General features: G+C 54.4%; 1 protein-coding gene across 1 annotated transcript; it reads right to left on the reverse strand.

Moving 5' to 3' along the window:
• Positions 1–357: 357 nt before the first annotated feature.
• On the reverse strand, positions 358–19614 carry HDAC11 (histone deacetylase 11). Its single transcript, XM_077763714.1, has 9 exons — positions 19472–19614; positions 17154–17254; positions 8499–8615; positions 7219–7261; positions 5448–5524; positions 4417–4479; positions 3297–3393; positions 2214–2392; positions 358–2111 (listed from the first exon to the last, which is right to left on the reverse strand). The coding sequence occupies exons 1-9, from the start codon at positions 19536–19538 to the stop codon at positions 1896–1898; spliced, it is 960 nt and encodes a 319-aa protein (XP_077619840.1). The 5' UTR covers positions 19539–19614; the 3' UTR covers positions 358–1895.
• Between the last annotated feature and the right edge of the window lie 797 nt (positions 19615–20411).

The following is a 20411-nucleotide window of genomic DNA, read 5'->3' on the forward strand; positions in this document are numbered from 1 at the left end:
TCCCAGACCCTGGACCCTCCTCTGTCTGGAGAGCAACAACCCTCCCCCACTCACTCCTTCACCCCTGCCAACTTTGAGGCATCTGGGAAGACATACTTTGGAATCTGGCAGAGCCGGGTTCAAACCTGGCAATGCTACATGTGTGGCCTGGGGCAAATTCCTTGTTGAGTCTCAGTGGCCTCATCTGTAAAATGGGTACAATGACCTACTTCACTGGGCTCTGAGAATGGAAGACAATGCTAGCATGTATTGGGCAGCTACCCATCAGGCCTCCTGCGATGCGAATTTTAAATCTTTGTCTCCTTTAAGCCTTAGGAGGTAAGGAGGCTCCCTCTCAAGAACACACAGCAGCCAGTCTACCAGAAAGAGCCTTTATGGTTCTCTACAGACAAGCTCAACGGTGATAAAGCGGGCCCACTGCCTGCCCCCCATGTTGCAGGCCCCAGGCAGAAATGACGGGGTGTTAGGTACCTTGAGTCAGACGCAGAGAAACCAACGGCAAGGGCGGGGGCGCGGGTGAGGGGGTCCAAGTGCATGGTTAGTGCCTCGAGGTCTAGTCCAGGAGGTCAGCCTTTTTGACAGTTCATGATTCTGAAACCCTTCCGTTCCCCAGCAGAGGGAGCACCAACGGAGGGAGAGGGAGACCGTGGGGGAATGCAGGAGCACCCCCAGATGGTAATGAACAAAAGGCCCCCAGGTGGGGTTGGTTGGGGACGGGGTGCCTCCGCTGGCCCACTTTTCCTCCCCACCCACCCCCAAACACACCTGCAATCACTGTCTAAGAAGACACTCAGGTCATGAAGGGTGGACCCTCCCCCCACCCAGCTTTCCGGGGGGCCCTGAGTGTCCCCTTCAGATTAGAGCTGAGAACAAAGTCAGGGGCTGGGGATTTTCAAAGACCAGAAGCCAGGGCCCACTTGGGACTTTGGACTCCAAGCACAGTCAGGGCCTGGGCACTCTGGGTGAGGCCAGAGGAGGCTATAGCCCCACCCAGGCCCCACCCCAGGTCCTGCTGTACAACCCAGGGGCCAGGATCCAGACGTCAGCCCTCCGTCCGACAACTCCAGTATGGCCGCCGGCACCTCCATCCCCACTTGGGGCCTCGGGTCCTGTAGGACCTGGCTTGGCCACCTGTCCCCACCTCCAGTGTCCCCTTCTGGCCCTCACCCTTCTCTGCCCCCTCCCCACCGGGTTTGGCAGTCCCCTCAAGCCTCCAGGGCTAAGGCCCACCCCTGACAGGCAGGACCACAACTAAAGCACGGATCTGGAGCTCCTCAGGCCTTCCCTCTCCTTATCAGCACCAAGGAGCCCTGGGAAAGCAGGTGCAGCCCTTGCTTTATTGAAGGGGAACACCCGAGGGGAAAACCCACTGGCACCTCCTTCCCCGCCGCCCTCACATCCAGGACACCCAGGACCAGGGCTCCTGCCTGCTGCCTGGGAATCCAGGGCTCCCCTGCAGAGGCCTCCATGAAGCACCTAGCTTTCAGGCCCACCCACACGGTCACGGGCGCCCACAGACCCCCATGCCCTGCCAGAGGCGAGCCTGAAAGGGTAGAGCAAGTCACATGCCTAATGCCCCCAAGGCCTCACCCTTGTTTTCCCTTCCTGGGAAGCTGCCCACCTCTGCAGGGCCTGGTCAGCCCCGGGGCCCCACGTAAGGTCCTCTGGGCCCTGCCTTCCAGCCCCATCCACAGAGGGGCCTGGAGCCCCTCTGACACCCAGTGGGGAGGACGCAGGAGCTGCCCCCAAGGCCAGCCCCATCGGGGACAGGCTCCTGCCCCTCGGCGCCTCCTGGCTGCCCCCACCGCCCCATGGTTAGAAAAGGAGAAGCGCTGAGGGGTGGGCGGGGCCGAGGCAGGCAGGGAACAGCGCTGACGAACAGAAGGGTGGCGTGGTCAGGGCACCTCTGGCGGCAGCAGAGGCGTGTCTGAGTTCTGTGCTGAGACGCTGGGGGACTCGGACCCAATGAGCCCCAGGCTGTACAGATTAAGGATGGAGTCGGCAATGATGCGGGCCGTGCGCTTCTGGTATCCGCCCGAGGTCACCATGAGGATGGGCACCTGGCGGCCACGGACCACCCGAAACACCAGTTCGTCCCGCTTCACGATGCCCTGTGGGGGAAGGGGGAGGCGAAGGGGAAGTCGCCCACCTTCCCTGCTGTGGCGGGGTCCCCACAGCAGACCCCACCCCCCACCCCCCAGGTCGGGACGCACCTGGGGGCTGATGGACAGCCCCCCAAGGCGGTCGCCCTCAAGGATGTCGGTGCCTGCGTTGTACACGACAACATCGGGTGGGTGCTCCTGGAGGGCTTTCTGCAGGTTCCTCTCCACCTTGTCCAGGTACTCGTCATCCTCCGTGCCCCACTCCAGCTCCACCTTCCGCCTGATGGCCTCTGACGGACAGACAGCAGAAGCTCCGTGTGCAAAGAAAGGCCAACAGGCTCAGGGGGCCAAGTCAGGGCCCCGGCAGGATCAGAAAACAGTCTGACTCCAGCACTGGCCCCGCTTCCACCCAAAATGAAATTAAAGAGCGCCAAGAACTGCAAAGGGAGGTGGTGGGGTGGGGTGGGGGAGGGGCCCAAGGGAGAGAAGGCGTGCAGAAGAAACACTTTGCCCTGGGGATTTACAGACCCCGGTCGGTGACATCTTGAGCCTCTGCCCAGAAACATGGATGCCCACTGTGCTCTCAGGCCCAAATCCAGCACCTTCGTCAGAAACCAGGCAGCTGGGCCACACCTGGGGCTGAATTACCCTGAGCAGATGCATTGGCATAAAGGTCTCCTTCCTGCACACGTGTTCCCTATTTGCAAAGTGGGCAGGGCCCTGTGTCTTCCAAGTTGATCTGAGCGTCTCAGATGCCTTTTGGCTGGAAAGTTTAACTCACCTGCATTTATTTTAATAACTGTTACATTTGACCTGGTTGGTGCCATCTTATTTTGTATTTTCTACTTCCCATAGTTTTCCTCTCATTTCTTTTCTGTCATTCCCTATTTTCTACAGGGAAATGCAGACAAATGCATACCCAGGAGGGGTCTGTTTTTGTTCTTCTGGTGGTTACTCTGATATAAGGACCCACACATGTGTTTGTCGGACAGGTTTATGGGCTCTTGGGTGGGTCAAGTGACTTCTTTAGGTCTCAGTTTGCTCATCTATAAATGGGAACAATCTCCACCTCACAGGGATGCTGAGGACAAATGAAGTGACTTCTGCAGAAGCAAGCATGTACGAAATACTCAGGAGAGAGCTCCTTCTGAGCACGACTGCACTTAAGACTGAGGGATTGGGGGGTCAGCTTACGCTTGGCAAAGCGGTCCCCGGGGTAGATGTGGCGGTTGTAGACGTCCATGATGTACACACGTTTGTCACCCATGAAGTCCCGTTCATGCCCATTGCCCTGTGGACAGGACACGAAAGCTGCTCGTATACAGGTGCCCTCAGCAAGGCCAGGAGCCCCACACTGCTCTCCCCGNGCCTGGGAAGCTCAGCTTGTCCCTGGAGGCAGAGGGTTTCATGGTTCTTAAGTAGCAGAGCTGGAATTCAACCTCAAAACTGGCGCCATGACCTTCTAGAATGACCTTGAGTGGGGCCCCGGCCCTCTGAGTTTCCTCTCCATGGAACGAGAAACGAGTTTTAACCCTGCCACCCTCTGCAGTCTGTGGTGGGATCAGCTGGGATCAGGGACGTGAAAGGCAACCTGTAAAGGGCTGTGCAGGCGTGACTGCATTCCGGAGCTCAGCATCACAGGACCCTACAGTGGGGCACCCACCGGCACAAAGGCACAAGAACAGGGGTGTGGGAGGGGTCTTCAAGGGCCCAGGTGAGGCCCTGCCCTGTCTGATTAGGGGAACCCGGAGGAAGAAGTCCCACACTCTGCTGCTCACCCCCAGGCAGGGAGTTCTTAAGTGGTGAACCCTGACCCCGAGCAACCCTGAAATCATGTGTGAGCATGTGTCTGGGGCGCAGGTCGACAGTAGTCCTCAACTCTGTGCTGGAGGTGGCACCCCAGACTGACTATGAAGGGGGCTAGGACATGTGTCTAGGCTTCAGGACATGAGGGTGGCATTGCCGCCCTGGGCTCTAGAAAGAGCCATCAGCCAGGTGTGTTGGCTGGTGTCAACCCTTTGGTATGCTGGTATGATGTCAAACCCTTTGGTTTGACAGAAGGAATAGGAGGACCCCGTGCCCTGGCTGGGCTGAGGGGCGCAGAGGGACAACCACAGACCCTCCACGTTCAGCCTGAGGCACAGAGGATGGGCAGGGAGGGGAGAGGCAGATCAGGGTGGGGGCAGCAGTGGCCCAGCTTGGGGCTTGGCAATGCTCCCAGGGCAAAGGGAGTCCCCAGTAAGGGGCTGTGTGACAGCTGTTGGGGCCCTGGGGTGGTGGGGCCATGAGGCTGCAGCCCCCACAGGGGACTCACCTGATGAGCATCGAGATCAACGATGGTGGCTCTGGTGATGCCCTCCACTCGCTCAAACAGAAACTGCCAGGAGAGGAGAGGGGAGGTGAAGACCCAGGCAGGTTGGAGGACATAGCCCCTTGGGGATTCCCAGTTGGTGAGGGGTCGGGTGGGAGGCCGGATAGGTTTGTGAGGCACTGGGCAAAGACCTCACACACTCAGAACTGTGTGGCTCAAGAGAAGCGAGCATGCATGGTCAGGGAAGGCTCCCTGGAGGAGGCAGCATGTGCTGTGCCTTGAGGGGCTGGAGGTCAGAAGTTGGGGTGGCTGGGCTAGCTCTTAAGAGACAGCCTGGGATTCCTAGGGGAATATACAGGGGTTGAGAAGGGGAAACCTCTCCCCAAGGCCTCTGCCTTCTCCCACAAGGCCAAGTTCTCATGCCTCCTCCTCTGGGAGGCCCTCCCTCCCCTCCCCATCCCCCAGGAAGGTCTCCTGTGCATCACTGTCTCTGAATGGCCAGGGTCTGCTGACCTGCTTGCCTCCACCATTCGTCTGTGTGCCCCGGGAGAACAGGGGCCATGCCAGCCCCTTCCCGGTGCCCAGGACAAGGCCAGGCACAGGGTGTTTAGGGGAGCCCTACAATCCAGCAGAGGTGTTGGCCGAGGCCAGCGCTGCCCCTTACCTCCCCGGGCCTGGGTGTCCTCATTGTACACGTGACAATTAAATGAGGGGTATCTGGGTGGCTCAGCCGATTAAATGTCCGACTCTTGATCTCATGGTTTATGGGATCGAGCACAAAGCCTGCTTGGGCTTCTCTCTCTCTCCTCTCTCTGCCCCTCCCCCTCTCTCTCAAAAAAAAAAAAAAAAAAAAAGGCAGAGAAAGTGTCAGCTTGGGGTTGGAGTCCCAGCCTGGGTGGGCAACCTGCCAGCTCCCTCCCCTCCTGAAACTCAGCTCTCTCCTCTGTAATGTGGAGGAGAACACCAAGTTGGGGTAGTGGGGGGATTCGAGGGAGGGCTCCTGGAGGTGAGCCCCCACGCATTCTCGGGCGCACCTTGATGGCCAGTGTGATGTCCGCATAGGCACAGAAGCCCCCGCCCCGGTCGCTGGAGCAATGGTGAAAGCCTCCACCTGCAGAAGGGCAGACACCGCGTGGTCAGGCCCAGGCGCTGCCCCGCCCCTACATCCTCCCCGCACCCCACTCCCACTTAGCACCCAGGACAGGCTTCTGGGACTCCCCTGCGTGCGTTGCCATCCCCAGGTCAGGAGGTAGCTTTGCCATCACGGCCATCCCTGCCCAGAGCAAGAAACCTCTCAGGGTGTCCCAACAGGTGAGTCTCCAGTGCCGTCACAAACCCCAAGGGCTAGGAGCTCATCTTTCCCCAAACTATCTGTTGCCTCTGCAGGGCCAGGCCTGCCACCATGTGACTTTTCCCAGGCCAGGGAGGGGTGGTGGGGCTCTGGGGGACCCATTTACCCTGGGACCACCCAGACTTCACAGGGGGTAGAAAGGGATGGCCAGGAAGGGCACCTTCTGCCGGTCTTGGCCACCCATGGCCATGGGGAGGGCGCTCAACACCAGGGTCCAGCCTCAACCTCCCCACAACCCTGAGAGCCCATTGCCCTGCAACCTGAAGGGGCCTCTGAAATGGAGCCCAACAACTGCCCCACCCAGCAGTTCAAATCCAGGGCCCACGGCTGCAAAGGACTTGCCTATTCTAATGCCAAGAGGCTGCCAACGGATCTCACCAATGAGATAATAGCCACTAATGGACTCCTAACTACGCAGAGAGCTCCTTGAAACCTCCCTATAGCCCTGAGCTGGGGCATGATTACCATCACCTCCATTTTACAGATGAAGAAACTGAGGCATACAGGAAATCAGCAACCTCCCTGGGATCACAGAGCTCACTAACCAAGATTCAAACCCAGGCTGGACCAAGGGTCATAACATTTTCCATGGGGGAAGGGCATCCTGGGGCTCTTGTGGGGACCCTGCTGTGGACACACACAGGGCATGCCTCTTTCATTCATCCATTCAGCAACAGATCATAACCTCACAGTGACATCAGACCCGATGTTGGGTACCTGGCAATACCCAGGTGGGAGAGACCCAGCCCTGGCCTGTGGAGCTCACAGCCAAAGGCGGGGTTCTCTGAGCAGGCCCCCAGGCCTCTCTCAACACCACTTCTTCATCGACATGATGGGGCCAGCAGTGATAATGCCCAGCTCAAATGAGAAGCCTGACAATAAAGAGGTTTGCTAACTGTGATGTGCTGCACCTCAATGAGGGACAGATAAGGAAGGAACAAGGAAGAATGTGTGTGCAACCTTCCCACGAGCCAGTCTTGGGGGACAGTCCAGGGGACTGCTGAGTGCCGGCCCTCAGGCCCCTGAGAAGGACCTGGCATTGACCCTGGGCTCATCTTCCCATTATGTGAGCCCTGTGGGCTGTAGTGGACCCCGGGACGCTGATGGAGTTTTTCAGGAAAGACGCTGAAATTCTGCAGATGTCAGCCTCACGCAGGGCTGCCCAGGGGATGACACAGGCTTGCGCAGAGGGAGTGAGCCCCTTGTCATTGGAAATATGCAAAGGCAGGGTTGGGGAGCCATCTGGGGAACTCTTCTAGATGAGACTCCCACACCAGATGAAGGCACTGGTTGGTCCCTCCCAGGCACTAGATGGCTGCATACCCTCCTCCAGGCCACGTAAGAGGAGGTTCAGGGTGGCTCTGGGGATACCAGAGCATCTGCACTCACAGTGGTTGCCTTCAGCTTCCTCCTGGCCCGCCCAGCCCAAGGACCCAGCAGGCCAGGGCACTCACCCACATTGATGGCCCAGCCTCGCTCCATGGCCAGCTTTCCTGCCTTTGGAGACAAGCACAGGGTGAGAAGCATAGGCAACCAATTCTCTTCCTCCTTCCCTCCCTCATTCATTCACTCATTCATTCATTCCACAAACACAATTTCCAGAGAGCTCTGATGTAGGATGATCTATGAGGTAGGGTTCAGGAGACCCCACCCCCACCTCCAGCAAACTCAGACTCAGTCTTGGAAGTACCAGATTGGCTGGTATATGAAATGTGCAGTGTATAAGCCCCTTTGCAATTCTGCAAGGAAACTAGAAGAAATCAAAGTTAAGTAGTTCTGATCGCACGTGAGCTGACAAAGGATTTTAATGATGCTTTCAGGGAGAAACCAGACAATTTTTTGCCTACAGAAACAGGGTAGGCTGAATACCCAAATCCTGTAGGAAATCATGGTTTAGGGGTGGGCAGTCATAGTCTAAAAAACAAACAAAAAGTGCAAATTTCCAAAGCTAAAAAGAAAACTATAGGGATCAATAGGTCTTGATCTGGCTCTGGATAAGATCATCGTATACCCGGGGGCACCTGGGTGGCTGAGTCGGTTAAGCGTGTGACTCCTGATTTCAGCTCAGGTCATGATCTCGCAGTTTGTGAGTTTGAGCCCCAAGCTGGGCTCTGCACTGACAGCATGGAGCCTGCATGGGATTCTCTCTCTCTCTGCCCCTCCCCCTGCTCATGCTCACGTGCTCTCTCTCTCTCTCTCTCTCTCTCTCTCAAAATAAATATTTATAAAATATTCTTTAAAAAAGATTATCCTACATCTAAATCTGAAATGTTCCTCTACCTCCAATTAACTTAGCAATCTGTGGCTAATTTTAAAAACAGCTGCATATGGGATGAAAAACCTAGTTTTGCTGTAAGTATGCTTTACTGTCACACCCATGATGGGCAATGAGGGGAGCGTCATCCATCACTGAAGTCATGGAGGCTTTTCCATCTTGAATTGAGAATACTCGACTCATAAGTTGAGGATACACTCTCCCGAATGGGGATCTATCTCATATACCAGCAAATACAGTCACTCTAATAGGAGGTCAAGGGGGAAGGAATTCTAATGACCCCATGTGGGAACGGCTTTGGGAGAAAGTCACTATACTGTGCCTTGAGGCATATCTAGGATTTTGTTCAACTATAAAGCGGGAGGAGGGTGCTTCCAGGTGGAGAGCCCAGAGTGAGCAAAGGCCCGGAGGTGTGCGGGTCCCAGCCCAGCCCTTCCTCCCGCCTGCGTCCCAGCCTACCATGATGGTTCCTCCAGTCTGGGTCCGAAGGGGCTTCAGCACCTTCCTCTGCACAAGGAAGTTGGGAAGGAAGATGACCGGGGGGATCTCTGTGATGGTTGCAACAGCAAAGGACCACTGTGGAAAGAGACGCAGGCCATGGTGTCCAGAGCTCAGAGACAGCCGCTGGGAAATCGGATTGCCCTGGGAGACCTGCCAGTCAAGGGCAATTCCTGTGGTAAGAAGTGAGAGCCCCTGACCCAGCTGTGGGCTCAGTAAAGAGCTGCTCTTTTCCTTAAAGCGGTCGGCCCACATTCCTCCAAAGCCCTCGACTGCCCTCTTGTGCCCAGAACAAGAACTGCAGAGCACTCTGGGTCCCAGAGGCTGCAGGCCCAGCACCCCGCCAGCCCACCCACTGTACAGAAAGGGGGGACACAGAGGCCCTAAGCTGGGAAGATCTTTCTGTCCAAGGTCACACAGTGACTCCCTGGTAGAGCCAGGACTGGAAGCTCAGGTCTGCCCCCCCCCGCACAGCCTGACCTCTTCATCCACTAGGACTTGGGCCTCCGTTCAAAAGGCATAAAGGGCCTTCATTTCTGGCTACTGAGGCAGGAGGGCCTAGGGTACCCCAAAGGGCATCTGCACCAAGATTAGGACGCAGCTTACCCTACGACCCTCCCCAGGCCCCTGAGCAAACATCTGTGGACCCAGATCCTGAACCATCTCCTGCCTGGCTGGGAATGTACGGGCATGCATTCTCCCTGCTGTCCTCGGACCCTAGGCAGAGCCTCAGAGGCTCCAGGGTGGGGGCTACCCCTGTCCTTCTGACACAATGCACAGCCCAGCAGGGAGGCACTTATATGCAAGCTGACGACACCTTTGGATGGAGAAAATGGTCTGGGTCCAGCTGGGAACAGAGCAGCTTTCTGGAGGCAGTGACCTCAAAGCTGAGACTGAAGGTGAACAGGAGATGCCCAGGTGTCAGGGTCAAGGTGAAAAGACAGCTCCTGGCAAAGGGAAGTGAGTCCGTGCTCACTAGAAGCTGGGTACCTCTGGGCTGCCAGAGAATGTTCTCTCTCAGGCAGCCTCGTCAGAGCAGCAGGGAGCCATCAGATGGTGCTTGCCCAAGCTGTTCTGGCTGCAGCAGGAGGACCAATTAGGAGAACTCGAATTGAAGCAGCAGCCCCAGGGAGGAAGCGAGAAATAATGAGGGTCTGGGGGAGGGGAGACAGGGACAGTTGGCAGACGGCCTGTGGGGGAGGGGCAGACAGAGGAGTCCAGGATGCAAGGCTGGAACCCCAAGACTCCAATCCTGAAGGCAAAGGCCAGGAGGGCAGGCCCCTGGGACACTTGAGGGCAGTCCTGGGACAGGCTGGGGGTGGGGCAGAGGTCTGGCCCTCAGGAGGCCAGGCAGAGAGAAGTTTCAGGAAGGAGTAAGCAAAGGGAGGTGCTGAGAAGGGGGAGCACAGCCACTGGGTTCTCCCAGCAGGAGAGGAGATTTAGGGGAGGAGAGGCCTGAGCATGTTCAATAAAGGGGAGGGATTAGCAGAGAAGCCAAGGATGCACCAAGGATGAGGTTGGATAGCAGAAAGGGCATATGCCTGGGAAGGTTCTGGCAGGCATCAGCCAGGGGGCACTACTGGAAGCCAGGACAGGACCCATGTCAACCTCCGTCCGGTCCAGGTGTGCTGAGCTGCACAGAACCCCTCCCAGGCCACCAGGGCTGAGGACAGTTGAAGGCTGGGGGAAGCCTTCACTCAAGTGAAGGAGCTGGTAAATGTGGCTCACGGATCGCAGACCACTTGCGGTCTGAAAAGAGAGGGGCCCTCCAGCCTTCCTCAAGCCCCAGCCTTCTGGCTGTGCCACGGAGGCCTCCCAGGGCCTGAGAGATGGCTGGAAAGCTCCAAGACCTATCTGTGTGCTCGCGTGTGCATGCGTGTGCTTGCGTGTGCGTGCGTGTGTGGGGGGGAGAGAACCAGCAAGGGGGAGGTGATCAGCTCTGACTGTTCACCATACCAATAGGCTCCATGCCCAACGTGGGGCTTGAACTCATGACCCTGAGATTAACAGTTGCCTGCTCTACAGCCCGGCCAGCCAGGAGCCCCAGAACCACAGTTTTCTATGAATAAACAGCCAAAAAAAAAACCTGAGCCACTGAAGGAACACATTAGGTAACTGCCTCCCTGTCTCCCTCAGCAAGCTAAGAGCGGGTAAGGATTGAAAGAAAATGAAGCCTTATCCCAGCCTCCTGACGGGTCTGGTATAGACACAGAACCACGAGGGGGCCTGCTTTAAAGTATGTCCTGCAGCAACTGCCTAGCACAGCACACTATCAGGAAAGGGGTCCACATCTAATAAGTCTGGGACACACTTCCTATCGTGTCCACGCCCTGGCAGGTTAGAGCCTCTACATTTTGCCGTGAAGAATCCTGGGTAACTTGGCTTCACCCCATTGTCGGCCTGCTCTACTTTTTATGTAACACATACTGACCTTTGAAAAGCTGTAGTCACGTGGGACCCACTTGGGAACCTCTCAAGCTGGAGAATGAATTTTACATGGGCTGGGTATACAGTCACCAGAAGCACAACTGGGATTTAGCCAAGGGGACCATTTCCCTTGGGAGAAGGGGGGCTGTCTGCCAATGTTTCTCCACTTCTGGCAGTGAGAGATGAGCTAGACTTGTGCCATCCCAACCAGTGGCCACCAGCCACACGTGGCTACTTGTGTATAGTTTTAAAATAAAAATTGTTTCATTAGAATTCTGTTCCTGCAATCAAAAAATAGCATTTTGCTCCTCAGTCTCACTTACCACAAAACTCCAGTAATTAAAGCAATACATCAGTGGCATAGGACAGACATATGCATCAACTGAATACAACGGGGAGTCCAGAAGTAAATCCATACATCTATGGCCAACTAATTTTCTACAAGGATACCAAGACCAGTCAACGGGAAAGTGTAGTGCCTTTAAGAAACGGTGCTGAGGAGGGGCGCCTGGGTGGCTCAGTCGGTTGAGAATCTGACTTCGGCTCAGGTCATGATCTCATGATTCGTGGGTTTGAGCCCCGCATCGGGCTCTGTGCTGACAGCTAGCTCAGAGCCTGGAGCCTACTTCAGATTCTGTGTCTCCCTCTCTCTCTGACCCTCCCCTGCTCACACTGTCTCCCTCTCTCTCAGAAATAAATTTAAAAAATTTAAAATAAGAAAAAAAAAGAAATGGTGCTGGGGAAACTGGAGAGACACACGCAACAGATTGAAGTTGGGCCCTTCCTCACACCATACACAAGAATTAAAGTCCAAACAGACCAAAGACCTAAACACAAGCTAAAACTCTTAGAAGAAAACATAGGCGTCAATCTTAATGACCTTGGATTTAGCAATGGATTCTTAGATGTGACACCAAACGCACAAGCAGCAAAAGATGAAGAAGCTAGGTTGAGCTTTAGAGAAACTTAACACTTGAATGCACCCTAGGACACTATCAGGAGAGCGAAAATACAATCTACAGAAGGGGAGAAGATATTATTTGCACATCATATAATATCCAGAACTGCAAAGAACTCTTAAAACTCCACTGCAGGGGCACCTGAGGCTCAGTCAGTTAAGCGTCCGACTTCGGCTCAAGTCAGGATCTCATCGTTCATGGGTTCAAGTCCTGCGTCAAGCTCTGTGCTGACAGCTCAGAGCCTGGAGCTGCTTCAGATTCTGTCTCCCCCTCTCTCTGACCCTCCCCTGCTCACACGGTCTCTCTCTCTCAGAAATAAAGCATTAAAAAAAATTAAAACTACACTGCAAAGTTTTTAAATGGGTCAGTGACTGGAGCAGACCCTTCTCTGAAGCGGCGATGTAAATGGGCAATGAGCAGGTGAAAACACGCTTAGTACTACTGACTGACGGGGACGCACATTACGACCACAATGTGATACCACTTCATACCCACGAAGGTAGCCACAACCAAAAAAGAACAAAAAACAAAAACAGAAAATAACAAGTGTGGGTGAGAATGTGGGCAAATTTGTGCACAGTTGTTAGGAATGTAAAATGTCCAGTTGCTGCGGGGATCGTTATGGGGGCTCCTTAACCTCCCTATGACCAGCGATTCCACTCCTAGGTAAGAACCAAAATAACCGAACATAGGGACGCCACATAAACTTGTATGTGCATGCCCACAGCATCTCTACGTACAAAGGCTAAAAGTAACCCCAACGCCCATCAGCTGAGAAATGGATAAACAAAATGGGGTCCAGCCACACAATGGAATATTATTCAGCCACAACAGGGTGATGCCTGAAAACTCCACGCTTGTGCTTGCTGAAAGCAGCCTCACACCACAGGTCACATGTTGCAGGACTCCGTGCCTGTGAGACATCCAGAAAAGGCAAGTCCAGAGAGCTAGAACACAGGCCGTGGTCCCCAGGGACTGGGGGGGGGAAGGGAGGGAAGGGAGCAACAGATTACTGGGTACCAGTTTCCTCTGGGAATAATGACAATATCCCGGAACTAAACAGCTAAATGCCACTGATGTTTACACTTTAGAAAGTTGCTGGTTATGGCATCTGAATTTTACCATTATTAACAAAGGAAGGAGATAAGAGGCCCCTCAGGCAAGAAGAGATAAGAGAGAGAAAAATTGGAGGCCCGGGAAGGAGTGCCCATTTCCCCAGAGACTCTCTGAGCCTTCAGCCCCCTGGTGTTGTGGTGTGAGGGTCTGTCTCCCTCCCGGACAGGACTCGGAGTGCAGGCAGGTCGGTGACTAGGCCCAAGAGGTGCCCGGACTTCCTGAGGCTTGGCGTCCCTAGCTTCTCTTTCTCCTGCATGTCACAAGCCCAGTCTGAACAACAGAAAATTCTAGTGTTTCCACTTCATGGCAAACTCCAACTCCTACTACTCCTCCCAGATCCACAGCGGCTGCTTCCGGCCTCGTCTGAGAGCCCAGGATCTCTCACCAGATTATTACAACAACCTCCTTCCTCACTGATCTTCCTGCTTCTGTCCTGACAGCCTCTTCTCGTCACAGCTGTCAAGCAATCCTGTCAAACCCTAGATCAGATCATGTCCCTCGGCTTAATACATTCCTTGGCTCTCATCTCCCTCAGAGCAAACCACGGTGGCACAAAAGGCCCCTGTGTGGTCTGGTCCCTGATCATTTTCTGACACCATCCCTAGCCGGTCTCCCTCCCATTCTCTCTGATCCAGTGGCAATACTGGAACATGCTGCAGATACTCCTGCCTCAGGCCCTTTGCACTTGCTAATCCTTATACTTAGAATGCACTCCCTCCAGATGCCCACATAGCTCACTCCCTCACTGCCCTCCATCCATGATCACACATCGGTAAGTCCCTCCTTCACCTCCTTATTTCAAAGTGCAGACCCTACCACCCCCTTTCCTGCTCTACTTTCACCCATGGCACTGACTGCCTTCTAACACACCATACCATTGACTTGATGATCATGTCTATTGGCTGACTCCCTGACCTAAATGCCAGCCGTGTAAGGAGAGGGGCTCCATCTCTTCTGTTCTGTCCTGTCTCCCCTGGGACAGAGCACAGTGCTCATTAAATATTTGCCAGTTAAAAAGAAAAAGAAAAAAAAAACACCAAAACACTTGCTGGATAAAGGTATCCTGAGCACTGCCTGGCTCAGGGTACACAAGGACAAGATGTCAGATCTGCATCACACTACCCCACACCCCAGGCCAACTGTCACTGGGGTTAGCAGAAGACAGGAGCCTGGCCCTGGCCCAACCTGACCACCACCCCCAGTGGGGCAAACTCTGGGCCTTTCACACAGCAGGTGCTCAATAAACATTTCTTTCCCTGAATGGCCATCACCTGGCAAACATGAGGGTACTTAGCCCCCTTCAATGCCGGGATGATTAAGCATCGAAGGCCACACCAGGGCAGGACCTGGAGTACAGGTGAGTGAGCGGTGCAGGGGAGAGGGTGACCTCCCACAGTGCACACGGGACAGCTGAGGAACCCAGCAGGACCTCTCCAGGGCACTGTTCCAGATGCCCGCAGCAGAGAAAAAAGAAAAGGGACATTGCACAGAGCTGGGGGGAGGGAGAAGGGAGAGAAGCGGTGAGGATGAATAGGGGTGAGGGGAATGTTCCTGAGCAGCAGCCCCTAAATGCCAAAATGGACCTGGTTGCTGGCTGAACATCAAGGGCACATCATACCACATCACTGTCCTGTGGCATCTGGAACAAAATCTAAACTCCTCCTGTGGCTTGTGGCTGCCCTGACCACATCTTGTGCCGCCTCAGCTTCTGGTTTCCGTAAGCATCCTTCTCCCCTCTAGCAGGCAGAGTTCCCTCCCCCTCCAGGTATGTGGCTCTGGAACATTCTTCCTTCACAGCTCCACATGAGTGTCACTTGCTCTTCGTCCTTTTGTGTCAGCTCACACCTGACCTCTACGAGGCCCTCCCAGACCACCTGGTCACCCTCCACCTTCCACTTACCCTCTATTTCTTTTTTTTTTAATGTTTNAGAGAGAGAGAGAGAGAGGCAGCGTGAGCAGGGGAGGGGCAGAGAGAGAGGGAGTCACAGACTGAAACAGGCTCCAGGCTCTGAGCTGGCAGTCAGCACAGAGCCCGACGCGGGGCTCGAACCCACGAACCGCGAGATCATGACCTAAGCGAAAGTCGGACGCTTAACCGACTAAGCCACCCAGGCACCCCACTTACCCTCTATTTCTTTTTCTCCCTTCATAGCCCGGGGTACCCTGTGAAATGCTCTTGTGTGGTCACTTCTTTATTTTCAGTCTTCCACAACAAAATTGCAAATCCATGGGAGCAGAGAAGCTTGCTTATTTGTCCTTTTGTACCCAGTACACAGTATTTGGTAGAGATGTGCTGAATGACTGATAACTTCACCTTAGTAGGTGCTATGGAAATCATCATGTTTCTCTTTTTACTCTTGCTACCAAGGAGCCCCAAGCCAAATATATAAGCTCAACCATAGCATCTTGGTTAATTCTTTCAGTTGGCATGGCTGAATGCTCCTGCTGTCATTGACCTCAATTTTCTACTTGGGTCTCAAGCTGTTAATACTTTTTTTTTTTTAATTATTATTACTTATCATATAGTAAGCTGCCTTTAAAAGGCTTTTGGGGACCCAAGGCCAGGGGGCCAAGGGCAGAGTCAGCCCTACACAGTTCCCCTGGGCCCGGGAGCTTATCCCACCTCCCCTCAGCCTTACCCTGGCACATTCACATTCAATGTTGTGAATCCCACTTTGGCCCCTCTCTGTTCCGGTCTCTCCCTGCCAGGACCCATCGCCATCTGTCCCTATTGCCCACCCTCGTCTTCCGGGGTCTGGCAGGCACGTCCTCCTGGCCCAGCTCCTGCGCTGTGGACTGTGACCGTCTTGTCCCGGCCCCAGGAAACCGGGGCAGCCAAGGACCGGGCTTGCTGCCAAGGCCTCGCACACCTCTCTCTCCCAGGAGTCAGGCTTTCACCTCTTCCTGGTAATATTTCATGAGCCGACGCTGTCACGGCTTCATCTAGAATTCTCACAGCTCTGGCCAGAGTTGGAGAAGAGGCTGGGTAGCAGCCATGACCAGGAACTGGGAAGACTGACCAGACACCCGGCCCAGGGTCCCCCTGAGGGCTGCTGGACCTCCTGAGTGATCTTGAGCAGGTGTGGCCTCTTTCTGGGTGTAGGCTTTTCCACCTATAGAGGGGAGGGGCCTGGTGACCTGTGGCATGTGCCATGGCACTGAGTCCAAGACAAGCTGGGGGTCAGGGCTCTGGGCTCCCACACTGTTGACAGAGGACCCGTGTCATCCCTGACCATGCCCCCTACCAGGGCAGGCTGGCAGCCCCGGGTTCTGATGCACCTCCCCAGCCCAGCTCTCCCCACACAGGGGCCTCGGAACCTCAAGCACTGATCAGAGCTCTGTGAGCTCCTCTGGAAAGAAGTCACAAGCAGACGGCCCATCAACCCGGTTTGGTCACCAGATAGGATTTGCAAATGTTGAAAGGAGTTACCGCATTAAGAAACCAGGGGCTGCCACTTAATCTGAACTTCTAACTTTTCTTTGAAAGCCAGTCCCTCTGGCCACGTGGGGCCCACAGTGGAGCTGAGGGGCAGCCACCCACTTGGGAAGGGGCAGAAGTGCCCCAGTTTGCCCCCATGTATTTCCACCACCACCACCACCACCTGCCAGGCCACTTGTTTATACTCCTTACTCAGACCCAGGGAGTTTCAAACTAGTTTTTAGCCCAAGAGTTTTCAACAAGTCTTTAGCAGTAGAAGTTCTTAAAAAGAATCTGAAACATCAGCCCAGTGTAAAAATAGACCTAAGCGGGACAGCTCAGGTTGGATAGGACAAGGGGCTGGGGTCCCCTCACCCAGCATGTCAGCAAGGGTTTCTGAGGCCTGTTCATAAAACACAGATTGAAAGCCACTAATGTAGAAGCTCTGTGAAGGTTCAAATTCCACCAAATGGTCATCCCTGCTTTCATACCCCCAGAGACGGGGAGCTCACTACCCCACGAAGCAGCCTAGCTTCATCCCTGGGATCTGCCTTTTTATGACACCTCCATCCTTCTCTTGGGGACCACAAACTCACATGATGCCCCTGCATGAGGGGCAGGAATGGAACCCCTCAGAGCTGTGCTTTGGCCACCCCTCCTGGTCAGCAGCCCCCCACCAGGCCCCAGACCCTGTACCTTCAGCTCGTTGAGATAGCGTCTTGTGTGCACCACCAGCAGGTCCTCGTCCGAAGCCTCCCGTGCTTCCACCAGCATGCCATCTGACAACAGCTTTTCTTCTGAAACCACAAAGTGGGCACCCTGCTTGCTTGAGGGCCTGACGGCAGGCCCGGCTCCAGACCAGCCCTCCTCACCAGCTGCAGCCTTAGCCTCTGCTAGGCCTGTCCCAGGATGAGGTGGGAAGCGGCTGGCTTCTGAAATCAGGTTGCCTCCCAGGCCAGGGGGGGCCACGGCCAGGGGGCAGTAGACACAGGGCACGCGGCAATCGTTGTGTTTCCCAAGCCACTGACAGCTCAGGTGTGCTAGACAGCTTTCCGAGGAGATGGCACATGCAAGGTTGACTCAAAATGAGAAAAGCCTTATCAATTCTCCCCCTCCACCTTCTGGTGATGTCATGAGAAGCCCAGCATGGTGCGACCTCTCTTTCAGGCCTGCCTAACCCTTGCTCATCTCCCGTCTTAACCCAAAAAGCAGCGGCCTCAGACTGCCGGCAACAGGGAGCCCCCTGAAGTAAATCACGGTTTCCCTGCATTTCCTTTTTTACCATGACCTTCTATTTATGGCCAGTGAAACTGGCTTTTCCCATTTAGATGATATAATGTTTCCTTTTAAAACAAGTTTATTTAAGGTGTTTTGTTTTGTTTTTTAAGCAGAGGGTAAGTCAATAAAAAAATAGAAAGTAAATAACAGAGCAGGTGGTATAAGGAAATGGCCAGGTCCCAAGAGTTATTTGCAAATAACTGATGTTTGGGAAACACTGCAGTATTTTATCACCCCTCACATCCACCAGACAAGATTTGCTCTGTTTTGCAAAAGAAGAAACTGAAGCCAAGAGCAGGAAGTGCTCTAGGGCACAGGGAGAATAGGACCATGATGTTCTGGGTTCTAGGGAAATCAAAGGGACAAGGTCAGAACCCAAAGAAACTGTTTTAATGGGTAACCTTCAGAAACCAACTAATTGCATACATTTCCTGCATCTAGCTCCAGAAACAGAAGGNTGTTTCCCCACTGCCTTCAGGCAAAGGGCCAGTCTTTTCTTGGCAGCACTCAAGGTCCTTTACCATGTGGTCCCTGCCTCCTTTCCACCCACATCCTCAGAGGAGGAAGGAGGGAATTCAGGAGGACTGTCCGCTCAGAGATGAGGGAGACAAGAATCCCTACACTGAGCTACTGGGTAACACAGGATCCCAAGAAACGGCAAGGGGGGAGTGACTCAAGCTGAATTTGCTGGGAACAGTGCATGCAGGACCGTAGTCAGGAAAGCAAGAGACCTGCTATATGGGCAGCAGGCGGATTCCACTTATTCTCACCGTCCTGGCACACCATGTGCACTTTTTTCTATTCAATCATTTTCTTTTAATACTCACTCTGGTTGCTATTGCAAATGGAAAATCCGAATCAGTTGCCATAAAGAGAAGTTAACCCCAAAGAGAAAACATATATGCGATACAAACAGACTGTTATTAATCTGTAATTTGATTCTATTTTCTGCAACAATGTGGCTTGCTCTGGATTTGTTAAAAAGGGACATGGGTTTAGGTGTTAAAGACAGGTCAGCACCAAAGTAAAACTTTCATGGCATGATCTGGATTGTGTGACGGAAAGATCCACAATGCCTCGTTGTATGCCAGGTCACATTCCCTACTTCTGTTAACTGAAGAACCCCTAATACAGGGAAGATGGAGAATATTCTCACCCTAGCCTGCTGTGATGCCTGAATTTCCCACCTAAAGCAGACCCCTGGATTACAAACTGAAGTAGAAAGCACAGCCCAGGGCACCACCTTGCTTGGTGGAATGAGCTGTGAAAGGTGGGAGCCTGGAGCTCTGAGTTCCAGATCCCACTCTGCTAGTGGGTAGCTGTGTGACTTTGGGCATGTTTCCTAACCTTTCTGGGCTCTGATTTCCTCCATGTGTAATCAATAGGATTTGGAGCAAAGGCTCTCTACTTCTTGGACTCTCAGAGCTTATAGAGAACAGATACTGGATTCCTCTAAACTTCACCTTCCTGGTGTCCATCCCCTTCCTACTGGGTCTCCATGGACAGGGACAGGACTTAAGCCCACAGTGATGAGGAACAGTGAAGGTCGGAGACAGGGACATATCGTGCTCAGAAGTCTGTACTGAAAGACTCCACAGGAATGAGCGGAAGGCAGTGTGAGGGCTGAGACTGGAGGTAAGAGACTGCAGCTGGTGTCAGGGAAGACACAGGGAAGGGGTGGGAGAGGGGGGTGGGGTGGAAGAAGCAGATGCAGGATCTGATAGGGCCTTCCATACCTTTCAGGAAGCTGATCACCTTGCCCCATTTTCCCGCATCAAAGGGGTGCAGTTTCTCCAGGCCCATGAAGGTTATGTTGTAGCGTGGTGAATACACGATGGGCCAGCGTGTCTCCGGTACATGCTGGTACAGCTGAGTTGTGTGTGGCCTTCCATGTGCATAGGGACAGACACAGAAACAGGGGCAGTCTCAGTGTGGAAAGCAGCCTCCTCCTTGGCTACACAGCCCTGAGCCGGTACCACCAGCTCCCCCAGCCGCAGGAAAAGGGCCACTTAGCAACAGCAACAACGGTCATGAGGGGAGCTCCTTACTGAGCATTGGCTCTTTCCCTGCACTATGCAACCCAAACCTCACCGGAGCCCCTGGAGGTAGGCACCGCCGGATCCCAAGAGGCTTGGAGCGGCGACCAGGTGTGCCCAAGGTCACACAGCCGGTTCGTGCAACACCCAATGTGCGCCCAGGTGTATCTGCCTGCCAGGCCTCAGCACCTCTCCTCCACATTATTACGATTACGCTAAACAGCTGTGTGGCCCTAGGCCTCAGTTTCCTTAACTAAAATATGTGGCTGTCGCGAGATAATGCATCGAAACAGCTGAGCACAGAAAGCGCCCTATCCCTGAGAGCTGGGGGTGGGGATGACAGTTCCCAGAAACAGCAGGTCGGGGTTCACGCAGGCCATGGCCCAGCCCGAAGCCAGGAATGGAGATCACCTGAGCCTAACCGCGCGGCTGACTCCCCCATTACACTCCCGCAGCGGCCGCACAGGGACCAGAAAGCCGGCTCCAGGGGCTGCCACTGCGAAGGCCTCCTCATAGCTGGTGGAGCCTGGGGGCGGGCAGACGTCAGACCCGCGCCTGTCGCCGGTTCCCACCCGGGTCGGAGCCCCGCGACCCGCACCGGTCCCTCGGACCGCAGAGAAGTGGCGCGAGGCCGGCCAGG

This window comes from Crocuta crocuta, unplaced genomic scaffold, assembly GCF_008692635.1.
Source record: "Crocuta crocuta isolate KB4526 unplaced genomic scaffold, BGI_CrCroc_1.0 scaffold184, whole genome shotgun sequence".
Lineage (NCBI taxonomy): Eukaryota > Metazoa > Chordata > Mammalia > Carnivora > Hyaenidae > Crocuta > Crocuta crocuta.

Excerpts from the sequence above, each read along its gene's own strand:
- HDAC11 (XM_077763714.1), bottom strand. The coding sequence starts at position 19,538 with ATGGGCCTGGAGAAACTGCACCCCTTTGATGCGGGAAAATGGGGCAAG. Across the intron at positions 4,480-5,447 it reads ACATCACACTGGCCATCAAG|TTTCTGTTTGAGCGAGTGGA; the intron begins GTGCGCCCGAGA and ends CTCTCCTGGCAG. Across the intron at positions 2,112-2,213 it reads GGCTGTCCATCAGCCCCCAG|GGCATCGTGAAGCGGGACGA; the intron begins GTGCGTCCCGAC and ends CTTCCCCCACAG.